At 41.4% G+C, this 27888-nt stretch overlaps 2 protein-coding genes across 3 annotated transcripts in view; both read right to left on the bottom strand.

Moving 5' to 3' along the window:
* Nucleotides 1-13547, bottom strand: part of alcama (activated leukocyte cell adhesion molecule a) — a 66249-nt gene extending 52702 nt beyond the window's left edge. For both annotated transcript variants that reach the window (XM_070844171.1, XM_070844172.1), the window contains exon 1: nt 13341-13547. In XM_070844171.1, coding sequence (XP_070700272.1) covers nt 13341-13398 — 58 coding nt within the window. In that variant the 5' untranslated portion in view covers nt 13399-13547. The remainder of the gene's footprint in view (nt 1-13340) is intronic.
* A 6764-nt stretch (nt 13548-20311) lies between these two features.
* LOC139213336 (zona pellucida-like domain-containing protein 1) lies at nt 20312-26174 on the bottom strand. The gene is made up of 10 exons (XM_070844013.1): nt 26090-26174; nt 25171-25391; nt 24901-25085; nt 24046-24118; nt 23538-23635; nt 23233-23313; nt 22984-23152; nt 22793-22892; nt 20688-20708; nt 20312-20445 (listed from the first exon to the last, which is right to left on the bottom strand). The coding sequence occupies exons 1-10, from the start codon at nt 26172-26174 to the stop codon at nt 20312-20314; spliced, it is 1167 nt and encodes a 388-aa protein (XP_070700114.1).
* Between the last annotated feature and the right edge of the window lie 1714 nt (nt 26175-27888).

Below are 27888 nucleotides of genomic sequence, written 5' to 3'. Positions count from 1 at the left end.
CTAGTAAAGCCGAACACTGCATCTAGATGATCCACGTTAGGAAAAATTAAATATGTTGGTTTATGTCAGACATTTAAGCTGGTATTCTAGAAAATGAGGTTTTAGATTGGCAGTTAGAGTTTACAAAGTTGGGTTGTACAAAGATAAATCTATTGAATATACCAAATATCTAGTACAGCGAATTAGTAATAACACTGCATCTAGATGATCTACGATTTAATTCAGTAATGCAAACGATATAATAGTAACAACAAAAGTTTTGTTCATCTCCATAGAAACAGTCAATGATCATTGATAATCATTGATAATGACATGGCTTCTGCTATGAAAAACATAAAAAGCTTGATTGTTTGACCAGCTTGACTTTGGAGAAAAGCCCGAAGGGAGGGGGTAGGATATTTTCACTTGCTAGTTTCTGCGATGTTACAGACCCTGCTCTTAATGCTGATACAGGTGTGTGTGAGTGTGTGGGTTTGTAGGCACTAATGCATGTATGTGGGGGGTCATTTTGATAATATACTGGACAGGAATAGACTCGACAAGACCCAGTGGAGGTGGTGGGAGAGAGGAGGATGATGGCAAAGCTAGCATCCATCAGATGGAACAACTCCCACCCCATGAAGGACACACTGACAGCACTGGAGAGCTCCTTCAGCAGAAGACTCCTCCACCCTCAGTGTGTGAAGGAGCGATGTTGCAGGACCTTCCTTCTGGCTGCTGTCAGACTTTACAACCAACACTGCTCCCAGTAGACCACACTGCACCAAAACTGCACCACAATCTGGCTCTATAATGTACACCAACTGTGTAATATATTATTCAGAACAACCTCACTCTGTGCAATACCTTCTAATATCTCCCACTTGTATACTATATTGTTCCTATTTTTTTATACTTCCTCTACCGTAGCTGTACATATTGTCGTGTCTGCTATGACATTGTAAATTTCCCCGTTGTGGGACCACTAAAGGAATATCTTATCTTATCTTATCTTATCTTATCTTATCCTGTGGTGTGGTGTCAATGTGGTGTGTTGATCAAGGTGCAGCATGGCTGGCAGAAAATGCCTTGCCCATTTTTGTGTTGCCTTGATGATGTAAAGCTTGAGAAGAGCTTGTCTATATATTGTTCAAAGTGGTCCAGGATGCTTCATGTTATAGACCTGTCGTGAAATAGAGAAAAAAAGGTTTTATGTCCAAGGCGACGGGGTAGGATCAACAGTCTAGCAGCTGGAGGCCGCCATCTTGGATCTCTCATGACAGTTGCTCTCACAGTGGCATTAGCAACTAACCTGACACACCAGATGGTTTGTTACACAGAACCATCTGGGAAGTCAGCTGTAGAAACTTTTTACGTTTGTAAAGGTGCAGCCATATCCGTTTAAATACATGGCAGGTAATTGCACAGGCTAGCTTCAACCAATCACAGCAACAATCCATCAATGTAATTAAAACTGTTGTCTTGAAATGCTCCCCAGGTCAGATATAAGTGATGCTTTAGCAGTATCTGCACTAACCTCTTTAGGAGCCACCATTGTTTTTTTGCTTCTCGCTGTCGTCACATGTAAACCCTGCCCACAGCTGACTGCTCCTAACCACTGTAGCTCAGCCACAAGCACATCGCTCTCACACTAATGGATTCTCGTGTGATAGTGATCAGCAACACCTCATCTCAGCAAACACTGATTGAATTATCATGTACTGGGGGCAATGAACGTTTGAAATTATTGTAATACAGAAGTGAAAAAAACAACATGCTGTGCCTTTAGGCTATTTCTCAGTTAGCTCATATTAAAATACATAAGATGGTTATGCGTAATGATACAAATATGATGACTAAGGGGAGCTGTAAGTAAACAGAGCTTAAGAGCTTATTTTTTCAGATGTCCAAATCTCCTGGGAAGTTTTAAGCCAGAGCTAAACTCTGAAAAACTCAAATTGACAAGCAATCCTGTCTGCGCAATGGTGCCTGAAACACTATCTTGTCCCCACAGTCTGAGCTCTGTCTGTTCAAAGGTAAATATTTCTACTACATACTCTCACAGGCATCATACTGCTTTAGCACTCAAAAGTATACTTTTTTGGCCCTCAGGCGGGTGGATTTTGCAGGCTCTGACAGAAACTTTGGACAATGGCATCTGCACGCTCCGCTGAGCAGGAAAGGCACAGTCCAGAAATGTAGCTGTTTCTGTTTTCTCTGCACTGATGTGACTTCTTTTTCAGCCAGGTAACACTGCTGCATGCCAGGATCATGAATAATTGATCATCTTTGGCTGCATGCTAATTATTCACATGACACATTCGGACACAGTGCCACAAAGGAAAAATCTGAAAGTCTGTCACACTTTGTCTTGTCTTGACTACATGGCTCTGAAACTGAATAATCTTAACATCATGAATAATCACATCACAAGAAACACCACGGGTGCTTACTACAACTGTCTAAAAAAGACTTATTGACAGGCAAAGAGTGAAGAGGGATTTAAATACACAAGTCCTGTGGAGCAGCAGCATTAGTATGAGGTCTGTGCTCTCATCTGGCAGCAGCAGCCTGTATCAACCTAAGTCCCAGCCAGGAGAAGCACAGCAATCCAAGGGCTTCTGATTTACTCCTCAGTAACACGGGAACAACGGCAAGTTGGTGCAGTTTCAGACAGACTATCCTTTAACTGGGGAACTGCCTCTGCTTTTCCTTAAGTGTCCTCCAGCATGCTGAATCACTAGCAGCTCCAGGGCTTGATCCTGAAGCCAAATAAACAGACGATCCTTCCTTCATGAGTTAATAACGCATCCCATTATTATTATGACCAAGAGATAATGGTCAAAGGGTTTGCCGTATACTCCTGATACTCTATCCCTGGTGCAACTCACACATCTCGAATTCATGAAAAAAATAAACCATCAGCCCTTGCCCTGTAACATGATGGCTGTTGTACACGGCCAATGTGGCTCATTAATATCTGGGAGCATGTAAGAACAGGGTGAGCAAAAAAGAAGCAACAGAGACTGAGGGAAGCAAATTCTACAATGTTCGGCAGTTTCTCTGAAAGACTAAGTCTAATTGGGTGAATTTAGCACAAGGCCAGAAAAACAACTGCAAAGTTTGTGAGGCTGTATATCTGCTATCAAAAAACAGCCTGTCCGTGAAATGGCAGAGAAACAAGAAGTAGTCACAAAGAGAAGAGAAAAGAACAACACCCACAGCTAGCAAAGTAGATTCACTGAGACATGCCCATGGCAGTAAACACAACTTTAAGCATAATGCCAGGGTTTATTGTGGGTCTTAGCACCATTCAGAGGAATAATCTCTCAATTACTGCATTGACTTTGTAAACAAACAGTGTAGCTCCAGTAAAGAAACATCTATAGAGAATGCCAAACAAATTTTTCATGGTGGGGTGTGTGGAGCAACCATTTCCAATTCCCTCAGCCTCATTTTTCACAAAGCTCCGCAATGAGGTGGACATACTTTATTGATTGAAAATCAATTGTACCGTGGAACCCCTAGCATCCTAATGTTGGTGGGAGATTAAGACCTTACGACCTGTAATGTTCTCCTTGAGCTGGGTGTTCCAGCTTGAAGTGCTTGTTGTTACAAGGACTGTTTACTAAAACGGAAAGCTTCCACAAAAATAAAGCATTCCAAAGTGAGCTTCCATAAGAGAGTAGTGCTTTATTTCAGATTAATGATTTCAGCATGATGCGTGATAGTTAAAACATTTCTGCCACAACCTGAAAATAATGACTGAGCCTAAACTGCTGCCAAAAGTCAAAACTGCAGTTTCTGTTTAATATTCAGCCAAAACTACACATGAACAGACTGTTAAAGTATTTAACTGAACAGGAGTTCTAAAATTAAATGAAGTATTTCAGCTGCACCCACATGCACCATGGAGGAAGTTTAAAAAAGTTTAAATGGCTGAAATCCTAAATACAGACTATCACTCTAATATAATTTGTGGGTCCCTTTTTAGGCCAGAACCATCTGTCCTGAAAATGCTGCAGTAACAATAACTGTGGCACAGAGAATAATAGTCTCAATTATACCATCAGGTGAGCCTAAAAAGCAGCAGATTTTAGCACTAGTACCTTTGCTCCCTATGGAGCTACACATCTGTGTATCATCACAAATCGGAGTGAGGGATAAGCCTTTTCTCTTCTAGTCCTTAATGCTCATTAAATACAGATCTTACTGTTCTACAGCAATGTAATAGCAGATCTCAAAGCTGAAATTCAATGGTAATCCCATTTAGATGCATTCATTTGAACCTCCTGCAGATTGTGTGGACATAAGGACGAGACTGGGCTGCATTCCTGCTTCACACTGAAACCTGAGCAGCCCCACAGTGCTAGAGATCCACAGCTAATGTCATATGTGAAGCATCATGTTGTACCACCAACAGCTTCACAAGCACAGAGGTGGCTGTCAGCTTTAAAACCAAAAGCCTGGGCTTCAGGCTGCATACGGTTTAGGATTACCAACAGACACAGCATGCTGGAGGGATAACAGCAAGATACACCCGCAAGATTTTAAGGGAAAATAAAAGAGGGACATAAAAGATTGTAAAAACACCACAAATGTTGTGTTACAGACAGCAAAATGGCTCATGAATTCTGACTGAAATCTGATTTTTTTGGCAGAATGGGGTTATCAACTTTTGACATTACTTTGTGTTTCATCTGTGGTTGAATATTCTAAAAGATGGAAAGCACGGTTTTTGCCTGCTGGGTGACACAGTGGGCGGCTGTGGCTCAGAGGTAGAGTGGGTCATCCCTCAATCGGAGGGAAAGAATAGTCCTTCAACTTAGATTTCTCCTGTATGAATGATGTGTGAATGGGTGAATGAAGGTGTCATGTAAAAGGGCTTTGAGTAGTCAAAAGACTAGAAAGGTGCTATACAAATACAGAGCATTTAGCATTTGTATCTTCCCTGTTCTCCCAAATGCACCCGGCTCAGATGAGATGTTAGACTTAGAAGCTCACAATTAGTCCACACTCCTGTTAAAGCAACATACAAACAAAGGCAGAACATGGTATGATTTTATGTCAGATAGCCCACAACTCCTAACTCTTAAAGGAGGTTGAATCAAGGCTTTCCTTCCATTGCAGCCCAAGGTCAGAACTTTCAGTTCGTCCTACTTTAAATTCTCAGCTGACTTTCTGATGCCAAAGCACAGTTGGAGGCAAACGTTTGTCGCTTTGTGCATCTAAATGTTTTATTCCTAAGTTGTCCCAAACTGCCATTCATATTGAAGTTGCAGCCACTCTGAAATGAGTAAAATGTTTATTCAGCGGTCTACATCTTTGAAATGAGAAGACAAGTTAATGCTGCTAAACCCTCCCCTCATCCTGATGTTAACCACATGCATCAAGGTGTGTTTATCATTACTGCTGTTGTTAGACGACCACCAGAAAGCCATTTTCCTCTCTCTAGTAAAACAACACAGGGGACACAGCACAGTGCATTTTCAATTTTCTTCCCTTGACCTACTTGCCGTCTATTTGTTTACTTTACTTTTATTCGAAGGAATTCTATATTTCTAAGATTTGTCTTGCATTTCCACTCACAGGGAAAAAAAAGACACCACTTTGGCAACAACACTCCCCTCCTTACAAATTGCTGTGTTTCAAATCCTGAGTGTAGCTGTAGCCTTTCACACAGCACCTCCTACTTTTTGCATAAAAATAGTGTCAAGTATTTCCCATTAAATCAAATCAGAAATGATTCATCATGTTCTTCAGTGGCACATCTTAATTAAGAGAACATGAGGTGGCATTATCAGCCATTTGAACTCTTGCAGGCTCATTCTAGTCCGGGCATGTTGGCTGTTAATTTCCAACAGTCAAGAGCGACAGCACCATTATTATGATGACTACAAAGAGTCCAAAGCCTGAACTGCTGGAGACATGGTAGGTGGCGGACACTGTCGCTGGATGTGGCTTAACACAAACATGGTGATCTACAACTGTAGTGCTTTCATCAAGCATTAGGAACCTTCAGGGGAAAACACAAGATGAATGCTTGCTTTGTGAAGCCACAAGGACGCACCAATTAAAAGTAGCAAACAATGTCAACATGACCCACTTTCCTGTCTCCTCTGGTGCCCGTGTTGTCAGCCACCACTCTTTGTCAGCAAGGCAGACGTTGCAACACACTACACATCCCCTACCCGTACAGTATTTGTTCAAAACACAGCACTGTGCCCCCCTCTGCCCCCCAGGCATGTTTGTACCCTACCTACATATACACTGTGTAACACAATCCTTTGGCATGCAGAGAAATGTTTCTCTGTCAAATCCAGTTGCTTTTCATGTGATCAGGACGAGTCTGCAAACTGACAACCTGGTTGTGCTGAAATGAAATATTGTGAAATATAAGTCACAGAGCAGACGCCTCGCTGAGAAATCTAATTATCTTGAAAAGAATGGCCATCTCTGTGACTTGCTTAAAATGCCACAGTTGTTGCACTGGTTTAAAAACAGATAAGATCCTGGCTGATAAGATATGCGCCCTATGCATCTGGTTTCAGCATATCTGATCTGGCGGATTTGAAGTTTCTTGCGGCAAAAACAACTACGCACCTAATGACTGAGATTAGTATTCAAGAAGGTAATATGGTAGCTTGCATAGCTTCATATTCTGTTAAACAGAACCCAGCTGACCTGAAGCTCTCAGGAATGCAGGTCAAACAACAAGTCAAATGCTTGCATCTCAAATATCAGGTTTACTCATGTTCATAAATATTCCAATCTGTGTGTTTAGCTTGCAGGAAACAAGCAAGTCTACAGTCTACTTAGAAATGATTAGGTGTGAACCATGTCCAGCTAGTAGCAGACGGTTTGCATATGGCTCCAATGCATGATCACTCTTGTGCTGTTCAGTCCGAGTCTGGTGTTCTCCTACACTGCTCATTCCTTGAATTGCATTCTGTTGGACTTAATTTCATCTTTCTTATTCTCATTGGATAAATAGCTGGTTACATAGTCTGTGAAAGTAGGCTAGGCTATTTTATCCCAATAACTGCATCCAGGATGCCTATTCAGTGGAGTAATTGAATGCTTCAGGGATCAATGCTAATCCTGAGACCTGTATTTCTTCGTGAACTCATAGTCGGAGTCTAAATGCAGCACTATTCCGTGCAATGTCCCCAACATGTTTGCAGTTTCAAAGTTCATTTTTCCTGTGAGGTGGGGTATGCAGGCTCACTAGCCAGCTGAAATTTGCAGGGAGGACAACACTGCTCAATGGTTTTCCTCAGACTTTCTTCACCTCATTGGTAATTGAGTTTCTTTTCGCTGGCTCCCTTTAAGATTCCACTCTCCGCTGCATCCAGCTGACTGACATCTAAGAATGCAATAATGATCACTGTCAGTCCAAGCTCTCTTAAGACTTATTTTATGGCTGCTGATGCTTTGTGTTTTGAATGAGTCTTAACACGATCCCAGGAGGTTTCACGCCATTCAGTTCAGTAACTTCTGGCCCTCTGCAAGGAAGTGTGATTAGTCTCGATTAGAGGACGACGCTGAGACTTACATACAGCTCAGCTAACAGTTGGAATCTTGTACGTCAGCTCATGAAGCCAGAGGTTGTTTCAGTTCTCAGCATAAGAGTTGAGCGTCCAGTTTCAGCATACAATATACGCCAAAATTCATCTGATTGGTAAGTGCGTCTGTCCGTGAGGGTGGCCCACCAAACACATCAGTGTCTCCACCCGTCTCTCTTCTACTTGGTTAATGTAATTACAGAGCAACTGCAATGTGAGCTGCAAACATTTATCCATCTTTCATTTAAAGCTTATTTAACAGAGCTGTGCAGCGTGGCTATGCCTTCTGGGTAGGAATAACCTCTTATCTACATAAATAATAGTGTTTTTGTACACTCATCCCAAATTTGTCCCATTCAGGACTTTCACACACACACACACACACACACACACACACACAGCACCAGCAACTATACAAATATGGTACTGATTTCCTTGAAACGCCACATTCACAGGCTTCACTTTTACCACCAATTAAAAATATTATGATCTTGATGATAAAACTTTCATTTTAATTTCCATGCATGTACAGTAGGCCGTGTGGTTCCAGGGGGATTAAGAAAGTAGATTTCCCTGAGGTAATTTAGTTTAGTCTAATAGAAGATCTCATCTCTGTTACAGCTGAAAATACTTCATTAACAGCAGCAGACAGGGTCGGAGGCAAGAAGATTCTTCAGTGGATGATCAGCAGGGCCCAAAAATGTTGCAGAATGGTAAGAAATGACAGATGCGTCTTTACACTGTCATGCTGCGTTAGTGTAAAAATGATTTTTTATATCTGTATGCTCAGCTACGACACCATCTGGCCATCGACGCCATCAGCTTGTGACTTTCTAGTACTTTCTTTTTTTCGCCTGTAAATGGAAGCTGAACTGCCTTTGAGTCCAATGTGAGCACCACGCTTTGCTGTCACTCTCTATCACTGTCTAATGATGTTCCTGAATAGATAATCTAATAGTTCCGCAGTACTCCTCCTCGTCTTCCTGAGCTTGGCGGAGAATAAGGAGGGCTGTGATTATTCAATGATTCCACAACTGTCGTCGATCTAGTGATGAAGCAGAGTTTCATGGGATTATAAATATATGAAAATAATGGATTAAGAAGGCGAGCAATGAAAATTTGGTTGGACATGTGCATCTCGACCAACCAATCATCCAACTGACCAGAGGACATGAAATGAACACGTGAAATGATTGTTTCCTATTTGTCCATGAACAGATGAGTCCATAACTCAGAATGCAGAGGCATGACACCAGTTACCTGAGTGCTTTCATTCACTGCTGCCTCATTCCGTCAGCATTTCCCCACAGAGTTTCTTCTTGGCAAGATGGACTTCATTGAATTTTAATTTTCCTGCACATTAAACAAAGCTGCACCTCTCGTGCTGACACTTGGGCACAAGTCAACACAGCATTTAACTTCTTCTTTTGTGGTGATCACGCTTCCTTGGACCTGTCAAATGACTTTCGCCATGACATCATAACTAGCTGGAAACAATTTGACGCTCAACACAGGATGAAATGAGCCATTCTGTTTACTGAGTGTGTGTGTGTGTGTGTGTGTGTGTGTGTGTGTGTCAGGTGGGGGTGGGGGACCTTGGTTTACCCATGATCTCATTTAGTTTCACTTTCATCACTTCAGCTACTGTTCTTTCCCTGTTCCCTGATATCTAGGTGTTTTTTTTGTTGCAGGGAAAAAGTGCAGTGGGAAAAGAGCACTGTGCTGCCCAACACACAGGCTTGTCTGATGGGAGGCCCCAGCATTAGATACACTTCTCACCTTGACAAAAGGGACCTGGGATGTCTAATCCCCACTGAGAAAATCACATTTTCAGGTTTCACTGTTAAAAGTGCAATGTGCCAGATGTTTCTGCACATACACATGCCTTTTACTACTGCCTAAACATAAGTAGCAGCCACAGAAGACATTAGCCATGTTAAATTTATTACAGTGTGGTGATAGGTTATGTCAGCACGAGCACGAATCCAGCACGAGTGAGGAAATCAGGCCCTCTGGGAGGGAAACTGCAGCACAGGATCACAGTAGACTGTAGACGTGACACCATGACCACATTTACCATCAACATTTAATTCAACATTTCTCCTGATTGGAGATATTAGCATTATGACATCCTAAGCGGTCTACGCTTTGTTGTCATTAATGCTGGAAGTAAAATGTCACATATTTCAGTGTTGCATATTTCAAATGAAACTGCCTTGTATTAAGCTACGACACGATGTCATTCACTGTTTTCAAAAGATTTCACCAGCAGCTCATGGGAGGTGGGACTGTCTTAACCATTACGAGAACATTGTAAACCTTTAACCCTTTTCACATGGCAATAGCAAGTTATGGGATGTTTGTGTGGCAAGTTTGAACAGTGGCAGGGGTTGGGTGGAGCCTTTCTGAATAACAGATCAAACTTAAAGCCATCTGACAGATAGATTTAGGTGGAGGCTTCAAACAGACTGTGACCTTTCAGAAATTGGCTACTGCGATTGTTAGATGAATGTAGCTGCCCCCCGCCCGTTTTCACATATCCACCCCTCTCCCCTCCCATCCCTCACCACCACCGACCCCCACCAAGGTATTTTCCCTCCAGAAAAAGACAAGCCCTTTTACATGTCAGGGCAGATGGAGATAGCATTTGAAACCGTCCTGCCCCCAAGCTAAAGCAACTTAGAGTGCAACTGCATACCACGCCCGTTATCTTGCCTGGCTGCCCTAATGATCAGCAGTATTAACCCCCTGTTTGTTATTTGACTGAGAGGACAGCTTGATTTGTCATCTAAAAGAATTTATTTCAGAACACATCTGTGGAGTATAATTACAGCCTGACTGGAAGGAATTATAACCTGTGCTCAAAAGGATCAAAGCTTGACACCAAAGGACCAGGTATAACACAATAGTAATGGGGGCTAAGTCCTCTGAGAAAAGTGCTGTGATTTGAATTAAAAATAGGAAATACAAATAATGCGACTGCAATAAGACGCCACTGAGAGGATTAATTGTTAATCTGGCAATGTACCAATTTGGTAGATTTGTAGAGTTTGTTATTAACTGGTTGTTAATAGATTATCTAGCAGGTACCCGCACTTCTAAAAAAAAAAAGACAGGCTTTTCAACAATGATTATTTAGATTCTCAAAGTGCCGGGATCCAGGCCAACAGGGAATAATGTGAAACTTCAAAGTTATGTTTTTACTCAAACTTTACTTAAATCAGCCTCCCTTTGTTGCATTAATTGAGTTTTAGTCTGTGATACCAACAACAGAGGTCAGAGTGGAAACTCCAAAACAAATCTGGCATGCCACAGAGAGCCAAGGAGTCTACCTCCAGACTGGTTCTCGTCACTATCTTTCACTTCCCCTTCGCTTCGTCATCCAGGGTTTCTCTCAATGATAATTATGAAAAGCAGTTTTTCATTTACATTTTTCATTACCATTTTAGCAATAGGCGTCTCCACTGATGTACTTAGCACCTTGCAGTTTTAGCCAAAATGAGAGACAGAAAACCACATTATTATTTTCCAGCTTTTAAGGCAGGAACATGAGACACACGGCAGACCTACAGTGTCTGCCTGAGGTTGGTGGAACAAAAGCCATCTTCTAACAAACCAGACCAGGAAAAGTGAGGAGCTGCATTGGTGTTGCTTCAGTAATAGATCCATGAAGTTGAGGGTGTTGAAGACACAACACAAAACACACTGCACAGTGGTTGATGTTTCTATGAGTGTACATCTAGAGAGTTATCACGGTGACAATCATTCAGTCTTTTCTTGCAACAATCACAGGGGAAACATTTGACATCCAGCTTTAATCTGACAGTAATGTCTGCTTGCATGTGCTGTGTGTGACTGGCCACTGCACATTATACTAAAACTATAAACTGCAGCTGTCCCGCTGACATTTGGGTGAACACAGCACATTGCTTCCTGTTTTGATATGACCACACTGCCTTGGACCTGCCAAATGAATTTTAGCATGACATCATACTAGCTGGAAACAACCTGACACTCACCACGCGAAACAACCTGACACTCACCACATGATGAAATGTGTGTGTCTTTTGAACTCTCTTGTTGTCTACAGGGGGAATACTGGTAACATTTAATATCCACAAAAAGCATTTTAAAGTGGAAATGACTACAGGGCTAAAATGCCCAACATAGACTTACTGTAATATCTGCACTTATGTGAAAGTGCTCTTTATTTACCACATTACACACCTTAAGTGAAAACCTTTTCTCTTTGACTAATGATGACTTCTCTAAACACTGTTTACCATTCACCTATGCATTTTTCCACAGTCCCACTTTGCTGTAAACCCCCACATCTGTGCTGGCAGCTTACCACTCTAAAGTCACCCTTTAGAGAAAAGTCTCCCATGACTTCAAACTTCTAAGTCTCAAAGTCCCTTTGAAAGCATTCCCCCTTTGATGTGAGGAATGCTAGAGATCAAGCTGGAAACTGACTTCAGCTGCTATCTACTGTGCTGCTGTCATTACGTGGAGGATAAATATGGATTTCATCATGAATGAAATGTTACCTAAAAAAAAAAAGACACATGCGTTCTCTCCTCCCGTGGAGTCACTGATCCTGAGACAGACTAGATAGCATCAAGTGATGGAGAGGGTGCCCCCGGCTGTGTCGCGTGGACCACCAGTCACCCCCCCCCCCCCCCCCTCCCACGCAACCTTCCACCACACAAACACACGCGCACAGACACATCCATACACACCCACTCAGCCACCACTCAGACAGGCTGCCCGCCCTCCAGTCGCTCTGACAAAAAGCAGCTCTGTGAACAGTGAGAGATGGCCAGTGACACAGACACAACTCAGAGATAAGAGCTGGCAGACAAAAAACATGGATTCTGACTGATCCTGTGTAAGTGACACAAGACAATGTTAGTGGTGTCAGCACTGGTGAGAGTTTAGAAAGAGTGGGAACTCTTTCAAGCCACAGCCCCCAACTAGCCATTCACACACACACACACACACACACACACACACACACACACACACACACACACAGGGCTAAACCACTGACTCCCACAACATATCCCCGAGAGCCCCGGGCAAGGGGCCTTTTTTAACTTTCCAGGTTGTATATTCAAATGCTTTCTAAATGGACTACTTTCATTAGATGTTTTATCATTCCACACAAACACAAAGTGGGCCAGTCTTCGGTTCAAACACAAATCTGAGGCATTTAGACCTTAAGGGAGGAAAATATGTATGACAGTGTCATTTCTGGCTTCTTTGGGCCCATTCAAGCACACCCAATAATAATAAACACACACAAAGCATACACACACACACACACAGAGGGTTGAATCTTATTTCCCACCGAATGATTAGGACCTGGGGTTGTTTGAGCAGGGAGGTGGTTTTAGAGGCAGACTAAATGCTGTGTCCAGTTTATCCACCTGTTTGTCCAGCTGAAGGAGCTCCGCATGGCTCCACCTGGACTCTACCAGGAAAGTTTAGCTCCGCGCCTTTCTATTCGGCTTTTTCTGTCATTTTATTGTTATTACAAAGGTAACAGGTTGAAGTTTTAGTGTGAGGAAACCCCCCGAAACCAGTGATGGACTTTCCATAGATTTAAACACAGTGGATCCTGCCCTGTAAAAACCCATGAATGTGAGCGGTAACTTCAGGGGGAAGTTGCTTTACCACTTACATTACGGCATAATGAACCAAACTGTGACGTAGCTCCATTAGAATTCATTAGAAAGGAAAAAAGCAGCCTTCCCACCGTGGACGGCATCCCTGCTACATTATTAGCGGGCTTACCTTGGAGAAGCGTTCCGGTGCTCAGCAGAGCCAGCAAGAGGACCGCGGCAGAGTCCATCCTTAGAGGAGCCGTGGACGGTGTGTGTGGTTCGCTTCGGCAGATGACGAACTTAAGTAAGTCTGAGCTGGACGAACGCGGCCCGCAGAGATGTGTCACTCCTCCGTGGAAAGTCCGGTAGATACCCAAGTCTGCCTCTCAGTGACGAAGCGCAGGTGAAACACAGAGAGAGGAGCGCGAGGGAGGAGGAGTAAGGGGAAGAGGAGGAGGAGGAAGGGGAGGGAGGAGGGAGGAGGAAGGGGGGCGGGGGGGGACGCGGAAGCTGTTCGGAGCTCGAATGTCGCCTTGAGTGCTGTCGGAAATATGGACACTCCCAAATGCACGTGAAGGTCAGCCAAAGGCTACAGTTAGTAGGCTGATATCAGTGCTAGGGAGGTGAAGAGCTTCGAGGTGTTCACCAAACAATAAAAGACGTGTTAAGGAGACCACAACAGGGCAGCTTTATCACATCTCCCCTCAAAGCAAAGGATGTCAGTATCTCTGTGGGAACGAAGTGACTGACTACATTTTACCGGCTGGCTGAGTCGATACATCAGGCGGGCGACGGCTAAGCAAGTGAACTTTAAGCTAACGTAAGCTCATACTGGATAGATTCCATTACTTAAACAGATTGGCAGTGATTTCTGGCATCAGACTAATGAGATAATATATAAAAATATATGAAACACACGGTTTATTAAAGCATCGACTATCTGTCTTGTGTTTTCCCTGTTACTGCTTATTGCTCAGACGCCTTTCGTTTTGTGGCCTAAACAAGCGAAAACTCCGGAAAGTTTACGAAGGGCACCCGAAGGCAGCATTTCCCCTGCTTTCCGCGGCACCCTGAAGCTCCCACAGGTTGAACCCTTATTAAAAACAGATCCGTCAAAAGCTCCTTCACACAGCAAACTTGTCCACAGGGCTTCTCTTCCACTCCTGCTCTACCTGAGTAGCGAAGTGTCGGTGCTGTTGTCAGAAGTCCCCTACCTGGGGGGGTGTTCTAAAGGCGTCATAAATCTGCCTGCTGATAGCTTCACGTAATGGCCGGTTCTAGAGGATACAACAGACATTTAGAATATATTTAATGCGTATTGTGCCATTTCTTTAAGTAACCTAGCATCCATGTTCCGTTCGCTGACACAGACGTGTACACATAACACAGAGTGTAACTTTTGGCTCACTATATCTTATTGAAAACATGTTTTACTTACGACTCTACTTACTGGTAGAGGCCAATATTTCAAAAAATGTGGGGTCTGTTCATAAAAAAAAAAACATTGATTTTTGTAATTAGTGCCCCAAGGAAATAAAATATATAAAGAATACATTTTTTCATTGCTTTTTTCTTGGTGAGGACGTAAGGGGAAATAATGAAGTCAATATTAACTCATGTAAGGTGTTAGTATCATGATAACTTCTTCTATTGTGAAAGTACTGTAACACTTTCCAAAACTGAAACCAGCCTTGGAAATATCCCTTAAAGTAGCTTGACCAAGTCAGTCTCTGAGTTCATTCTACAGCCACAGTACAAGGAAGCAGAGTCAGTATGGCGCCTCCTCATGGCCTCATGTGAGCAACACTGAATTCAACAATGATGAAATCCCATCTGTTATAATTACCTGGGAGCTGATGAAATACTGTGTTATAGCTTATATATTATTTTCTTATCTTATTTTCTGGTAAAGCTCATAGTCTGTAAATGTATTATTAATGCATTGCAACTTCCATGAGCACAGGCTCTAGCAGCTCCGGCATATTTGATTGAAATCTTATCGATGTTCAATAGAATGTATTTTCAACACTCTGCTCCATGATGTGGAAGTAATATAATACTTTATGGATTGCTGTATTTTGCTTACATTTTTCCACTGAAAAGCAGGGTTCAGTTCAACAACTGCACGCATTGAGCTGGTGTGCATTCAGTGCTGGTTCAAGGACGTTTTAGCAGCGTGGGTTTTCACTGACAGAATGTTTGAACTTTAGACGTTAAGCTAAAGAATGGTCTTTGAAAAGAAAAGGCAACGGTGCAAGTCACCTATGCACAAGTGGAATATAATAATAATAATGAACGCTAGCAGGAGCTTAAACAAAAATACAGCACACAATGCCTTTCATTGAAAATCCTACTGCTTGTTTTGTCAAGTTGTCATATGTTTGTCATGTGAAAGAGTCAAATCATTTGCCCCAAGCTGGCTTTGACGCTCCGTGCTCACACAGTTAACTACAGGCCTGAAGGTGTGAGAAAGATGGACGAGAGTACTTTTGGCAGTTACTGTGTTTGTTTCTGTCAACAAATCCAATGAAAAGACTAAAACAAACCTGTTAATCCGTCTCACAGGACTGCTTGACACCAGCCTGTCAGTGGCTCTCAGCCTTGGTGTGGGTAGCCGTTGATAGTCTGCCTCGGTGTTGGACTAATTGTCTCAGGTGGGGCACACAGTGAGGTTCGTGGTTCTTGACCGTGAGCCACAGGGAAAGGTGGTGTGTTTTTATTTTATGAGCTGCTGTGCTGCTATAGATGTTATAAATAAATGGATTGGTATATCCAACATGAAGGTTTTGACTTTTGATATTTGACATTCTCCAAGGAGCTTTTAGAGGTGTCTACGCTGGAGCCACACATACATGACTAGCCAAACAGTGTGCCAACACATTTGCTGACAATAAGAAAAATATAGAATATTACCAGACTTATCTTTTTATTTAATTATGAAGTTGTTATAGTATTTTCATACTAGTCGTAACCACAACAGTTGCTCAGTTACTACAGTGATGATAAAAATTCAGTTCTCTGAAAAAATAATTTTTCATATTACTATTACTAATCATATTCTATGTTTAATATTTCGATATGTGGTGTAAATCCCTAAAACTGGAAAAAACATTTCACATGTTCATTCTAATGATACAGAAATATTGTTTGGTCTCACACCTGTCTGTATGAAAGGCTGCTACATGCCTCACTTTCACCATCAAACAGTCCTCGGGTTCTGTTTCTGTTATTTACCTGAACATCACCGAACAATTTCTGTGCTGATAGTTAAAGATAAGATTGAGCACGGCAGAAGAGAGAGCGTGGTGAATAAATGCTTCATCTCTTCTAAATGTAAGTCATGCACAAGATCATTGGCTTCTCTTCGCTACATGCCTTTGTTAACGGGCAGAATCCAGGACCGTTAGGGAGCTGCTTCAACTGGTGCTGCAATTGCACTGCATAGTTGCCACAAACTTAGAGAAAGTCTGCAGCCACATTCCGTAGACCTTCATCATGCAACACTTCAGATAAGCAGCAAGAGAAAACACGATTCAAATACACACGCTGCATTCCAATGCCCAAACAACCAAGCTATAAAAAGAATATAGTATGGCCCAAAACATAACATGTAAATGCAGTTTGCCTAGATTACCAGGATGTCCTACGACATCTGGTTGCATTTTCCAGTGTGTAAGCCAGCATGCTTTTCAGGCTATTTTGACCCACAATCCTCTGCACAGCAGAAGATATGTCACATAAATGGAGGCACCAGGAGAGCCCAAACAGATGACCAGACATGACAGGACAGCAACTGATTCAAGGCAAAATGTTATGACCAAGTAGTACATCCCAATTGCATGTATACTGCATGCAAAAGTACGTACTTTGTAAGGGCAGCTGCAGTACCTCCTACAAGTAAAAAGTATTTCGATTTCGAATTTGAAAACAGACAGATATTGTGTAAAAAAAGTGCAAAAAATCAGACCTGTGTCTGATTCATAACATATGAAATTGGCCCACATCAGAATTGAAAAGCTCAATGTCCTTGTGATTTGATACTGTTCTGAAAAAAAAACAAAAACAGCCTGACTCCCCTATTGTTTGCACCCTTGAGATCAGACTTAGAGGTTGTTACAGGATTGGAAAAGCATTTCAGAAGCTCTAGACAGAAACAGACAGACAGGTAAAAACAACCTGGTCACATTTGCCCAGTTCATTAGCTCCCCTGTACATATGGACAAGAAACTAATGACTTAATGAGCAGCAGCTTGTGCAGGAGGGCAGCCGATAGCAGGGGCAGTCAGGCTGTCCACAGGGGCGAGAGACTCACCAGGGACATCTAGTGGACAGGTATGGCATGACTGGATCTGAGAAATTATACAATATACAGAGGGTGCTTCTCATATTTCTTATCTCCATCTTTGCGTCACCTGTACGTCTCACCTGCAGATGGAGACTACAAAGAGAAAGAGAGCCTGAGACTGAACAGAGTCAGTCAGGTGTCGCTGACAGCATCACTGAACCACAAACACAAAAGCTCACAGAGTCATGTGTGCATGACGCAGAGAGAGAGAGAGTTCATGTGTTTACCCGACACCTGTTCCATTATGGAATGGGCAGATGGGGTTTTCACGTGTGGTAACTAAAAAAAAATAAAATAAAATATAAAAAATGACATAACGTTGTTTCTATAGTGTACACTGAATTTCACATTTGACACACACGTGATTTTGGGAGTATATAAGCAAGTCTATGTGTAATTGATAGGCATAGTCACTCAGCAGGCGTGGTTACTGTATATAAACTAAGCACAAATGAATGATTAAAGTGCCTCCTACTGGTTTATTAAAAATTGTGCAGCTGTTAAACTTTTAATAAAATGTAAAATTTTGTATTTGACTCACCAAAGTATTACCCATTAATAGTGACGATTATTGAAGTTGTTTGTGTGTGTGTGTGTGTGTGTGTGTGTGTTGGCAGGAAAAGAGAGAGGTGCATTCTACTTTGAAGCCTCACTTCTGGCCACTTCTGCTTACTGGCATGTTCAAAGTCTCAATGATTCTCCTGTCATCCTTTCTTATACAACACCCCGACTTCGCTCTCTCCCTCTCAGTAACCGAGCATCTTGCTGATAGAGTTTCCCTTTGAATCCATGGCGCAGTTTTCAGCAGAACTGTAAATGAAATCCCATCCTATTATCTTCAAGTAGAGTCAAACAAAGCTTGTCACGTAGATGAAAGCCAGTGGCAAACAGCTCCAGTACAAGCACCCAGTTGGCTGAAGTCAGTGATACAACATCAAAACACAGTGCAGCAAGAGTCAGACTGGCAGGAATGGGGGGTAACTAGTATGGAGTTAAGACTGCTGTATGTTTCAGAGGTACTCTCTGGCAACAGAGTTGTTCTCCCTTCATTCATCTAATATGTGACAGATGTTGGCCTCAGAACAGATAGTCAGTTCAGAAAAGCCGCTTATTTATCCAGTGAGAAAAATATAGCCCAACCCTTACTTCAACATTAGAAGGCAAAAAGAACTTCAACAACCCTTTTAATATGAATTTGAGGACACTGCAGTGAACATGTACGTAGTTTTATGAGGAATCTGCTGCACAGTCGATACTAAAATAGTTATTTGTTGCTGGAATTTCTGTCTCCTTTGTTCTAGTTAAATGTCAGTTGCATACAGTGTCACAGTGACTCTGTTTCACAAAGCATATATACATACTGGATTACAATATGATCACTACTTGAAATGTATTTTTTCAGCACAGAGAACTCCACAGAGTAACTTTAAAGTGGACTACTGCTGCAGTATCCTAACTTCTTAAAAGTGAGGTGAGCTGATATCCTTTCACGAGGGCTGTCCCACCTCCTTTGTCTGACCAACTTTTTTTGAGACCTACTTTTGAGCATATTCAGTTTCAATCCTTCTCCCCAAAAAAGAAACTGCTATTTGATTTTATTCATTGTATGCGATGTTTTTGTATTTTGTACAAACGTCAGGTTAAAGAACGAGTCATACAGAAAGAGACAGAGTCTGGTTTCATTGACATGTGAGCCTCCATTGTGAAGTGCTGTAAAACTAGATGTGTCTTTTAAACAAGTATGCCTTAAATAGTTTGGATTTAATGGGGTCATGGACAAATGTATTTTTTGCTCAATAATATAAATATTTTTTGCTCAATATTTATGAGGAAAACACCTAGCAGTACTAGTTATCTAATGTAGTTACTCTACATAAAATAAACCTTCTCCTTACCTTGAAATGAAGCCATCAATCATTCATTATTCGCCATGTTCCTATTCTATTCTTATTCTTAGCTTGCATATAGTTACTATTGTTACTATTGTTGTTGCTGTCCATGCCTCCCCCCCCCTCTCCCACCCACACCCAATGCAGCTCCAGACAGAAAGCCGCCCACCTGTGAGCTGGGTTCTGTCTGAGGTTTCTTCCTGTTAAAGGGGAGTTTTTCCTCGCTATGATCGCTGACTGCTTGCTCATGTGGGAACGCTTGAATCCTTAATTTTGAATTGTCTTTGAATCATTGTGTGCTATATAAATAAATAAATGAATCGATGCAATATAACAAAGATTGGATGATCAAGATTGTAGGTTGCGAGAGTGCATGTGAAGGTTGATTTCAAAATATGTAAAGTAACAATAGTTGTACCGACAGATTATTTCTATTGATATTCAAATGGGAAGTATGATATGTATAATTCGAAAGCCTAATAAATAATGAAATCAAAATATTGAACAGTGGCATATTTTTCTCATTCTTTAATGTCAAACAACATTTGTTTACAGTACATTGCCAATGCTAATGAACTATCTAGATCATTTTGTCACCTTCACTAAAAATGAATGGTTCCTTTTCTATACTTTTTATAACCAAAGCGCTTCAGCATATAAAACTTGAGCTTTTCATCATAGAATGCAGCATTTCTTCAAAAATAAGCGTACTATGTTTGTGCAAAGGTTCTTCCTCTTCACTTTTACATCTCAAATTAATCTATACAATACATTTCTTGTACAACTAAAACCATGAGACCACTACACTACACATGTACCTGCTGTATGAGAAGGAACATATTAAGGGTGATATCATGCTAAGCCTAGATCTACATGGCAGGTCTTGTGGAAATGGCTTTGCTTGGGTTGAGCAGTCTCTGGTCCTCTTCAAAAGTATCTGAGCCTTCTGTAGAAGACAGCTGCTGCAGTTAGAACCACAATGACCGCCAGAGTGAGGACACCCACAGCTATCCCAAGACCCATCCTGGAGCTCGAGTCCGAGTCACTGCTGAATGCAGCTGCTGCCAACACAACCAGAGTACAAACATCTCAACTCACATAGCATTATCTGAATGCAAACAAGTAGAAATAGGCTTGAGGCAGTCATTGGACAACTGATGGTTTCACTAATTGATATCACTGTCATAGAGATAGAATTTAGATCAAATAAAATGAAACATTTATACTCCGCATACAATTTAAATGTTTCATCATTTGATGAATTAATAAGAAATACATTCAATCGAATTAAACAATATCATACCTTCCTCCTTAGATGCCAGTGCTGCAGGAAAGAGAAAAGAAAATCAGTTAGTATTTGTAATGGTCATATCTAAGCTAAGCTATTCTGCCTGCGCACCAAACAGCAGTTCAGAGTATGTGGCCTTTTCTCTTTTGACAACACTCACACGTAAGTGAAAGATTGGGGGCAGTGCCTTTGATATGGCAGACCAGGACGCTAGCTTTGATTTTTAATGTGGAGGTTGTGCTCCAATTATCAGGGTATCACACTATATTACATAACATTACATTAACATATTTAGCTGAAGCTGAAGTGATGCATTCAACCATGTGGATACAACCCCAAAATTGCAAACATCATGCAAATTCTTCAAATTTAGTATATAAGCAGAATTGCTTCAAGTGTTGCAATTAGAAAAAAAATGTTGTTTGTTTGTTTTTTTCCCTCCCCATTTCATGGGCCACGTGCAGTCTGGGGTTGTCACAGCAATGTTGGCAGTGAAGGATAACTTGTCATCCAGTCTAGCACCCAGATTCCTTGCAGTCCAAGCTGCAGACACCATAGAGATCTAAATGTTGATGGAGAAGTCGTGGATGGAAGTTGCTTTCTCTGGAATGAAGAGTAGCTCTGTTTTGTCCAGATTGAAATTCAGATGGTGCGCAGACATGTCAGCCAGACATATATAGAGTAGTGCTGCCACCTGGCTTTGAGACTGGGGACAAGACAGGATTAGTTGAATCTGAAACGCCATGTGAATAAATATCAGAACTAAGTGACTTAGTGTACAGAGAAAAGAGGAGGGGACCCAGAACAGAAACCTGAGGGACCTCAATAGTGTGGTTACAAGATTCAGACACTGAATCTCCAATTTACCCTGTAAGTGCAGGCCTTGAGGTATGATGTGAATAGGGAGAGTGCAGACCCTGAGAATCCCAGTTCTTAGAGGGTGCAGAGAAGGATCTTGTGGTTTTACTATGTAAAATTCTGCTGAAAGATCCAACAAAATCACTACAGAAGAGAGGGGGGCTCCACAGAGTGGAGTTCATTTTTGACAGCAAGGGGGAAATCTCATTTGAGTGTTCTACATGGAATCCAGCCTGAGGGGGTTCAAGAAGGTTATTCTAATGGAGATGTACAGAAAGCTGAGTAAATCAACTTTTCAGAATGAAATGGAAAAAGAGAGACAGCTCTGTAATTCATTTACAGATTGGTTGAGTGTGGGTTTCTCTTAAAGAGGGCTTACTCTCCTTGCTTTAAGAATATTCAGAAGATAGCCAATTGTCAAAAAGGTATTGATGAGGTGGGTGTTCAGGGGGTCCTGGTAGAATGGGCACTGCAGGAATATGGGATGTGAGGGCTCTGCCCATATTCTTGGCAGGAAGTCAAACATGTTTTCAGTGAGTGTTGGGCTCAACCAGGTTGTCCCTTGTCATTCTGTTTGTGATTTTCATGGATAGAGTCTCAAGGCACAGCTCAGGGAGGATTTGGGAACCTCAGATTTGCATCTCTGTGCAGATGATGTGGTTTTGTTGGCCTCATCAGACCTCTAACACATACTGGGGCAGTTTGCAGTCAAGTGTAAAGCAGTCGGAGTGAGAGTCAACTCCTCCAAATCTGAGGCCATGGTACTCTGCTGTGCTCCCTCCAGGTTGGGAGTGAGTTGTTGCCCAAGTCAAGGAGTAAAGTGGAGAGTCTATGCAGCGTCAGCAGTAATGCAGGCTTGACCACTGAGATTTCACTTTACTCCACAGGGTGGCTAGGCTCACCCTTAGAGATAAGATAAGGAGCTTAGACATCTGGAGAGAGCTTGGTGCCTCCCTGTGAAGGTTTTCCAAGCAGGAAACCTCAGGGTGGACCTAACACATGCTGGAGATTATACATTTTAACATAACATTTTATGATAATGGTTTATTGTGATGCAGTCATAAAAAAGCTCAGTAAGATATCTGCAGTCAAGTGATGATCATAATATCACCTTGTAAAACTTTGACTTAGAGCTATTTTTTACCACAACACATCAGCACCTGAAGCCCTCCTGTACTATCCCTTTATCTTTCTTCCTTTTTTTTTGTTGATGCCTCATGATCAGTGTTCAAAGTTCAGTGTTATCAAACAGAAATACTTACAGTCCTCATTTCTGGTGACAATGGGAACTGCTGAGGATAGAGTGGTGGCATCTGAAACACCAGATGAGCGAATATCCCTTTTCCGCCTGTTGTTACAGTCCTGCAGATGCAATAGAAAGGAATTAGACTAATAACTGAATAATTCCCAGGGCTGAATTATCTTTTTTCATTCCTTGGCATCCTTCACTAACCTTAAAGTCACTGCAGGTGCTGATTTCACAGAGTCTGATGATACAGTGCAGGTAGTAGGTGGACACAGTCTGGTTCTGCTGTTCAAGAAACCTGAAGGCTGAGAAGGAGAAGCGGGCATGGTGACTGTCCCCGTTCTCGTGCATGGTGGTCATCTGGTCCTTAGAGCACCTGTTGGATATCAAGTAAAAATTAGTGTTGGCCTCAGATGGACTTTGCCTGTCACTTCAGAATGGCATTAGAGGACTTACGAGACAAACAGGTTGAAGAAACTGGAGTTGGTGGGATAAGGAGAGATGGAAGCATAGCATCTGTCCATGAGGACATGGTACCTGGTGGGCGAAGAGCAATGTGTCAGAGGTGATGCCAAAAGACTTGTTTTTTAAACTCCTGAGAAGACATTTCACACTATCCACTTAATCTGTGTTCATTCACTTTCTTTTAGGAGTGAGGAAGTCTAAGATACTAGTGCTTCAAGAATGTGTTGATGATTGCCATGTGTTGATGATCTCTAACACTGGACGTAAGACCAGAGTCAGCGGGTTAATGCTCTTACTGATCAGTCAGGTTGGCTGCTTGGACCTGGACAAAGACCTTGGTCCTCAGCTCTATGCCCAGCCGTGGTATGACCAGAGGAGTGGTGTAGTTGACATCCTGTCAACAGAAATGTATAGCTGGTTAGCTGTAAATGTAAATGCTGGTTCTTACCCACATCTCACACAGTTCGCTGATTGTGGTATGTATGGTGCGTGATGTTGTATGTGCTTTACTGCAGAATTGATTTGAGTTGAGTTGAACGTATCTGGATTGAATAGTAGATGAGCTACGATAAAACACATGTCTGGCTTTTGTACTTTTTGTTATAGATTTCAAATTAAATACTTGCAAAAATGTCACATTATGAGCTATAAAACACAGTGGATCGTATGGACATACAACAAGAAACACAAATACTACCATAATAACTAAGTCACTGTAGATGAACATGAACATGACAACATTAAACATGAGCACTGTTCTTTACAGCCAGCATCCAACCATAAAGCATCTCTGTCTCCACTTACACTGAAGAGTTCCATGCTCAAAGTACTGATGAAACTTCCATTGTTATCCTTCACTGCAATGGAGGATGCTGACCTAAATGGGACAAGGGGTATTGTCAGAAACAGGGAGGAGTTGCCTGGATGAAACATGTCTGACTGCATCCCGCTATACACCAGAAGATTATTTCCACCAACAGAGGAGAATAAGCTACTTTTACAGAATCAAAGTTCAGCCTTATTTTCACAGAGACTGTGATCAGACCAGATATACATTACCAAGGGCAAGTATCACATACTGTACATACACTACTGTTCTGGCAACCATAGTGACACATGAGTATAGTTTGGCTAGAATGAAGAAGTTTTTTCCTGTTTACTATGCCTAAAGCTAAACACACAGTTTGTTAATGTTATATGTTAAACTGTTGGTTTAGCAGCTGCTCTCAAACGCAAAGCAATTTCTACTCCAGAAAGCTGAAATTTTTAATTCTTTGCATGTTTTAATATTACTAGTAATGGCTATTAAGCAATCAGAAATTATAAAAAAGAGAATCAGAATTTTTATACAATCTAATTTCTTGGCTGAGTGAAATAAGCAACTTCATGAATCTGTGGATTGCGTAGTTGTACAGACTACCAAAGATTGAACTAGGTTATTATCACAAGGTGCTTTTAAATGAAGGGTATCCATGACTTTGCTTAACTGTATTTAATTAGAATTTAAATTTTTAAATTTTCCTCAAAACTAAAACTATCCCTTTATAAAGCACAAGTGACGTAGAATGCTTACCATTAGCATGGCCACAGACACTCCATGTTACAACATCTCAAACATCTCAGAAAAAGTCAATGGAAAAGTAGAAACAGAGTTCTTACACGTCCACCTGGGTGTTGTTGATGAGATACTCCAGAGGGTAAGCACAGGAATAGTAATATTTCAGCTCAGCGTTATAGGTTACTATTCCTGTAGTTGGATCATGGGAGCGCACCACACCGCTGACATTAACTGTCTGGATGTTGGAGAAGTCAGCAAAGATTCCTGTGCCGGCTGTACTGGTGGTCTGGAGACAACATTTATGGTAAAGTCAAGCACAGAGAAAAGAGATGCTTTGAGAAAATGTTACTCCTTCTCCAACCTCTACTAACCAGGAAGTTGCTGCCACATGCATTGGTCATGTTGAGGGGGAAGCTGAACTTGACAACAGGCGGGGTGGCGGATTCATCCAAGGTTCCTTTACACTCTGGCTTGTCGAACATGTGGTTGAGGATGAGCAGAGACTCGTTGTAGCCAGTGTAGACGACAGGGCAGATTTGGATAGCCAGGGTAATCGAAGATGTGCCACATTCAACAGAGATGTCAGTGTATTCTATGAGAGAGGGAAAGAAACATCAGTACGTTTTTTTCTGCAGTTGTCACTTACACAAACTAATTTCATGTCTGGAAGGAAAAAAAATCCTAAAATCATGGAAGTTATCCGTGTGTTCCTTTAATCATCCTGCTATGCTTGTTTACGCCTGTGTGGCAAACTTTTCTTCTTTTAGAGGTCCAGAGGTCAAAACTAAATATTAACCCCTTGAAGGTCCTCAGAAATAATCACGTTAAAGATCCTTACACACATAAATGTGTATGCATAAAAACAAGCCATAAAAATGTTTTTTTTGTTTCTTTTTTTTAAATTTTTTTAAAATAGTTTTTTAGACCAGCATCAGCCCTAATCATACATATCAAATTTTAATTAGTTTTTTAAAAAATTAACCCTTAAATTGCCATGTTTTTGTCATGATGCGCATCATTTTATGGTCTAAAATACACAAAAAATACATGAAAAAAATTGAGAACTCTGAAAAATTCACCATCTTGCAAAATTATAAGCAATATGCATGAAAAACTGATAAAATATGCTAAAAATAAAAATCATAACACACTAGAAAGTGCTGAAGACCCTCAAAGGGTTAAGCTTGACATGAGCCATGGACGAGAACATGATGGCCTTTTTGGGGCCTGCATCGAAAGTTCAGAAGTAACATAATCATATCAAAAAGATGTGAAGCAGGCGTACAATACCTGGACGTCGAAATTCATTTTGGCATGTTAACTGACTGCTTTTGGCCACCATAGATGCCAAGAAGAGAAAGCTAAGAAGCTTCATTTTTTCCTTCCTTGGTCTGTCTGGTCTATCTGCAAAAGCAAAATATAATAATGCATCAAAAGAACCTGAAGTGTCTGTAGATGTTATTGTCATTACCTTAGTTGGCACCCACCTTTGTGTCCCACTGCTGTTGATACCTTTTGCTGCTTGTCTAGTGCTTTGAGCAATGTACAGAGTTATGGGAGATTCTTATATAGCTATGACTCATTCACAGGATTGGACAGAAACAAGGTCAATGTAGGTTGGTGTGTTCACTGTTTGGGAGCAATTCTTTTGTTCCATGGACCATACCTTAAAGGTGATTAGTGAAACCCTACACAGCAAGAGCCTTTATGAGGGACCGGAGACAATGGCCTGGCTCCTTTTCCCTTAGAATGCTAACGTGAGACTTTGTGGAGTACGTGTTAAATCCCTTAGGATAATACACAATACTTTGATACCCTTCTAAAGTGAGAGTCTATGTATTACCAATAACGGCAATATCCCTTATCATCACCCAAGAATGATCCTGTGGGACGGTTCCATGTCCCAAAGGATGCTGCAGGTACTGCACTTGGGGGCTGCGCTGACTTTGGTTGGAGGAATCTTTATGGAGGTTTCCTTAGTGGTTCATCAATATCTTTAGCCAAATGAGAATATCACAAAACAGCTTTAACAATATATTAAAAGTACCTAATATTAAACAATTTTACCAATTATTCAAGATTATGTAATGCAATTTATTTATCATATACATTTAAAAAGACTGCAGTGCATCATATTTCTAATTACATGTTTTGGAAAGAAAGAATGTACTTGTATTTGCTTGAATGTGCTTGTAAGTATTTGGTGTCCTTTATTAGGTTATGTGTATTACTGATACAACTGATTGTTGCTCATGTCACCATTGCTACTATACACTACATACACTATTATTATGGACTTTTTTTGGGAAGCTTTTTGTTCTCTGTGACTGACACCAGCACACCCGATAGGCCACATGGAAAAGCTGGAGCTTTGTTTGTGAACAGGGAGGATGTGCTTCATTGTTTGCATTTTCAACCAGTCATACTACCCAAACACGCCCTTTTAATAAGGCCACTGTTATGAGTTGTCTTGGACATGTATCTGTGGAAAAGGATGAATTTAGCAGAATTTAGAGAAGCCATTAAAATGTGCGTCATTACATAAAGCAGAAGCACGTATACATCAATTTCACTTCCAGGTTGGCTTACTTAAGAAAATAGGTGGTGCATCAGCTTGGTGGTGCGTCACCATACTTAGAAAATCACTGGCTTATTGACACAAGGATGCAAAACGCTGGAAAACCAGAATGGTCAAAGTCAGCAAAGCCAGACAGGAGAGACACGCATTCTGTATTTTTGGATCTTGCTCTGCGTGATCTGTAGCGAGAGTATCAGTCTTGTTAGTGCACATTTCCAGAATCAGATATGTTTTACAATAATAGATTTTACTGCAACCAAGTAACGTTTTCCAGTAGGCATAACAGCAGGACGCACACTTTCTCCCGTGGTCTTACATTGCCAGTGATGGTCAGGGCCCCTGTGTGAAATTGGGGCACAGGCAGCAGAGAGGGCTGCATGTACAATGTGATACATAGATAATGGTTTACTTTGCATTTTGAGCTGCATTAAGACCGATGCCAATGGTTGTTTGGAAGTGAAACCATAACTTCATTCACTCTGTTCTTTAGTCCACCGCATTTGTGATTAAA

Source organism: Pempheris klunzingeri, chromosome 14, assembly GCF_042242105.1.
Source record: "Pempheris klunzingeri isolate RE-2024b chromosome 14, fPemKlu1.hap1, whole genome shotgun sequence".
NCBI classification, from domain to species: domain Eukaryota; kingdom Metazoa; phylum Chordata; class Actinopteri; order Acropomatiformes; family Pempheridae; genus Pempheris; species Pempheris klunzingeri.
The sequence above is the reverse complement of the archived record's forward strand: the minus strand, read 5'-3'. Positions and strand labels throughout refer to the sequence as shown.

What these genes read in the sequence shown, in the direction of transcription:
- LOC139213336 (XM_070844013.1), bottom strand. Translation starts at nt 26,174, where the DNA reads ATGAAGCTTCTTAGCTTTCTCTTCTTGGCATCTATGGTGGCCAAAAGC. An exon ending in AAATGAATTTCGACGTCCAG is followed by an intron (nt 25,392 to 26,089) that starts GTATTGTACGCC and finishes CCTCTCTCATAG; the next exon opens with AATACACTGACATCTCTGTT. An exon ending in GCAGCCAACCTGACTGATCA is followed by an intron (nt 23,314 to 23,537) that starts GTAAGAGCATTA and finishes TTCGCCCACCAG; the next exon opens with GTACCATGTCCTCATGGACA.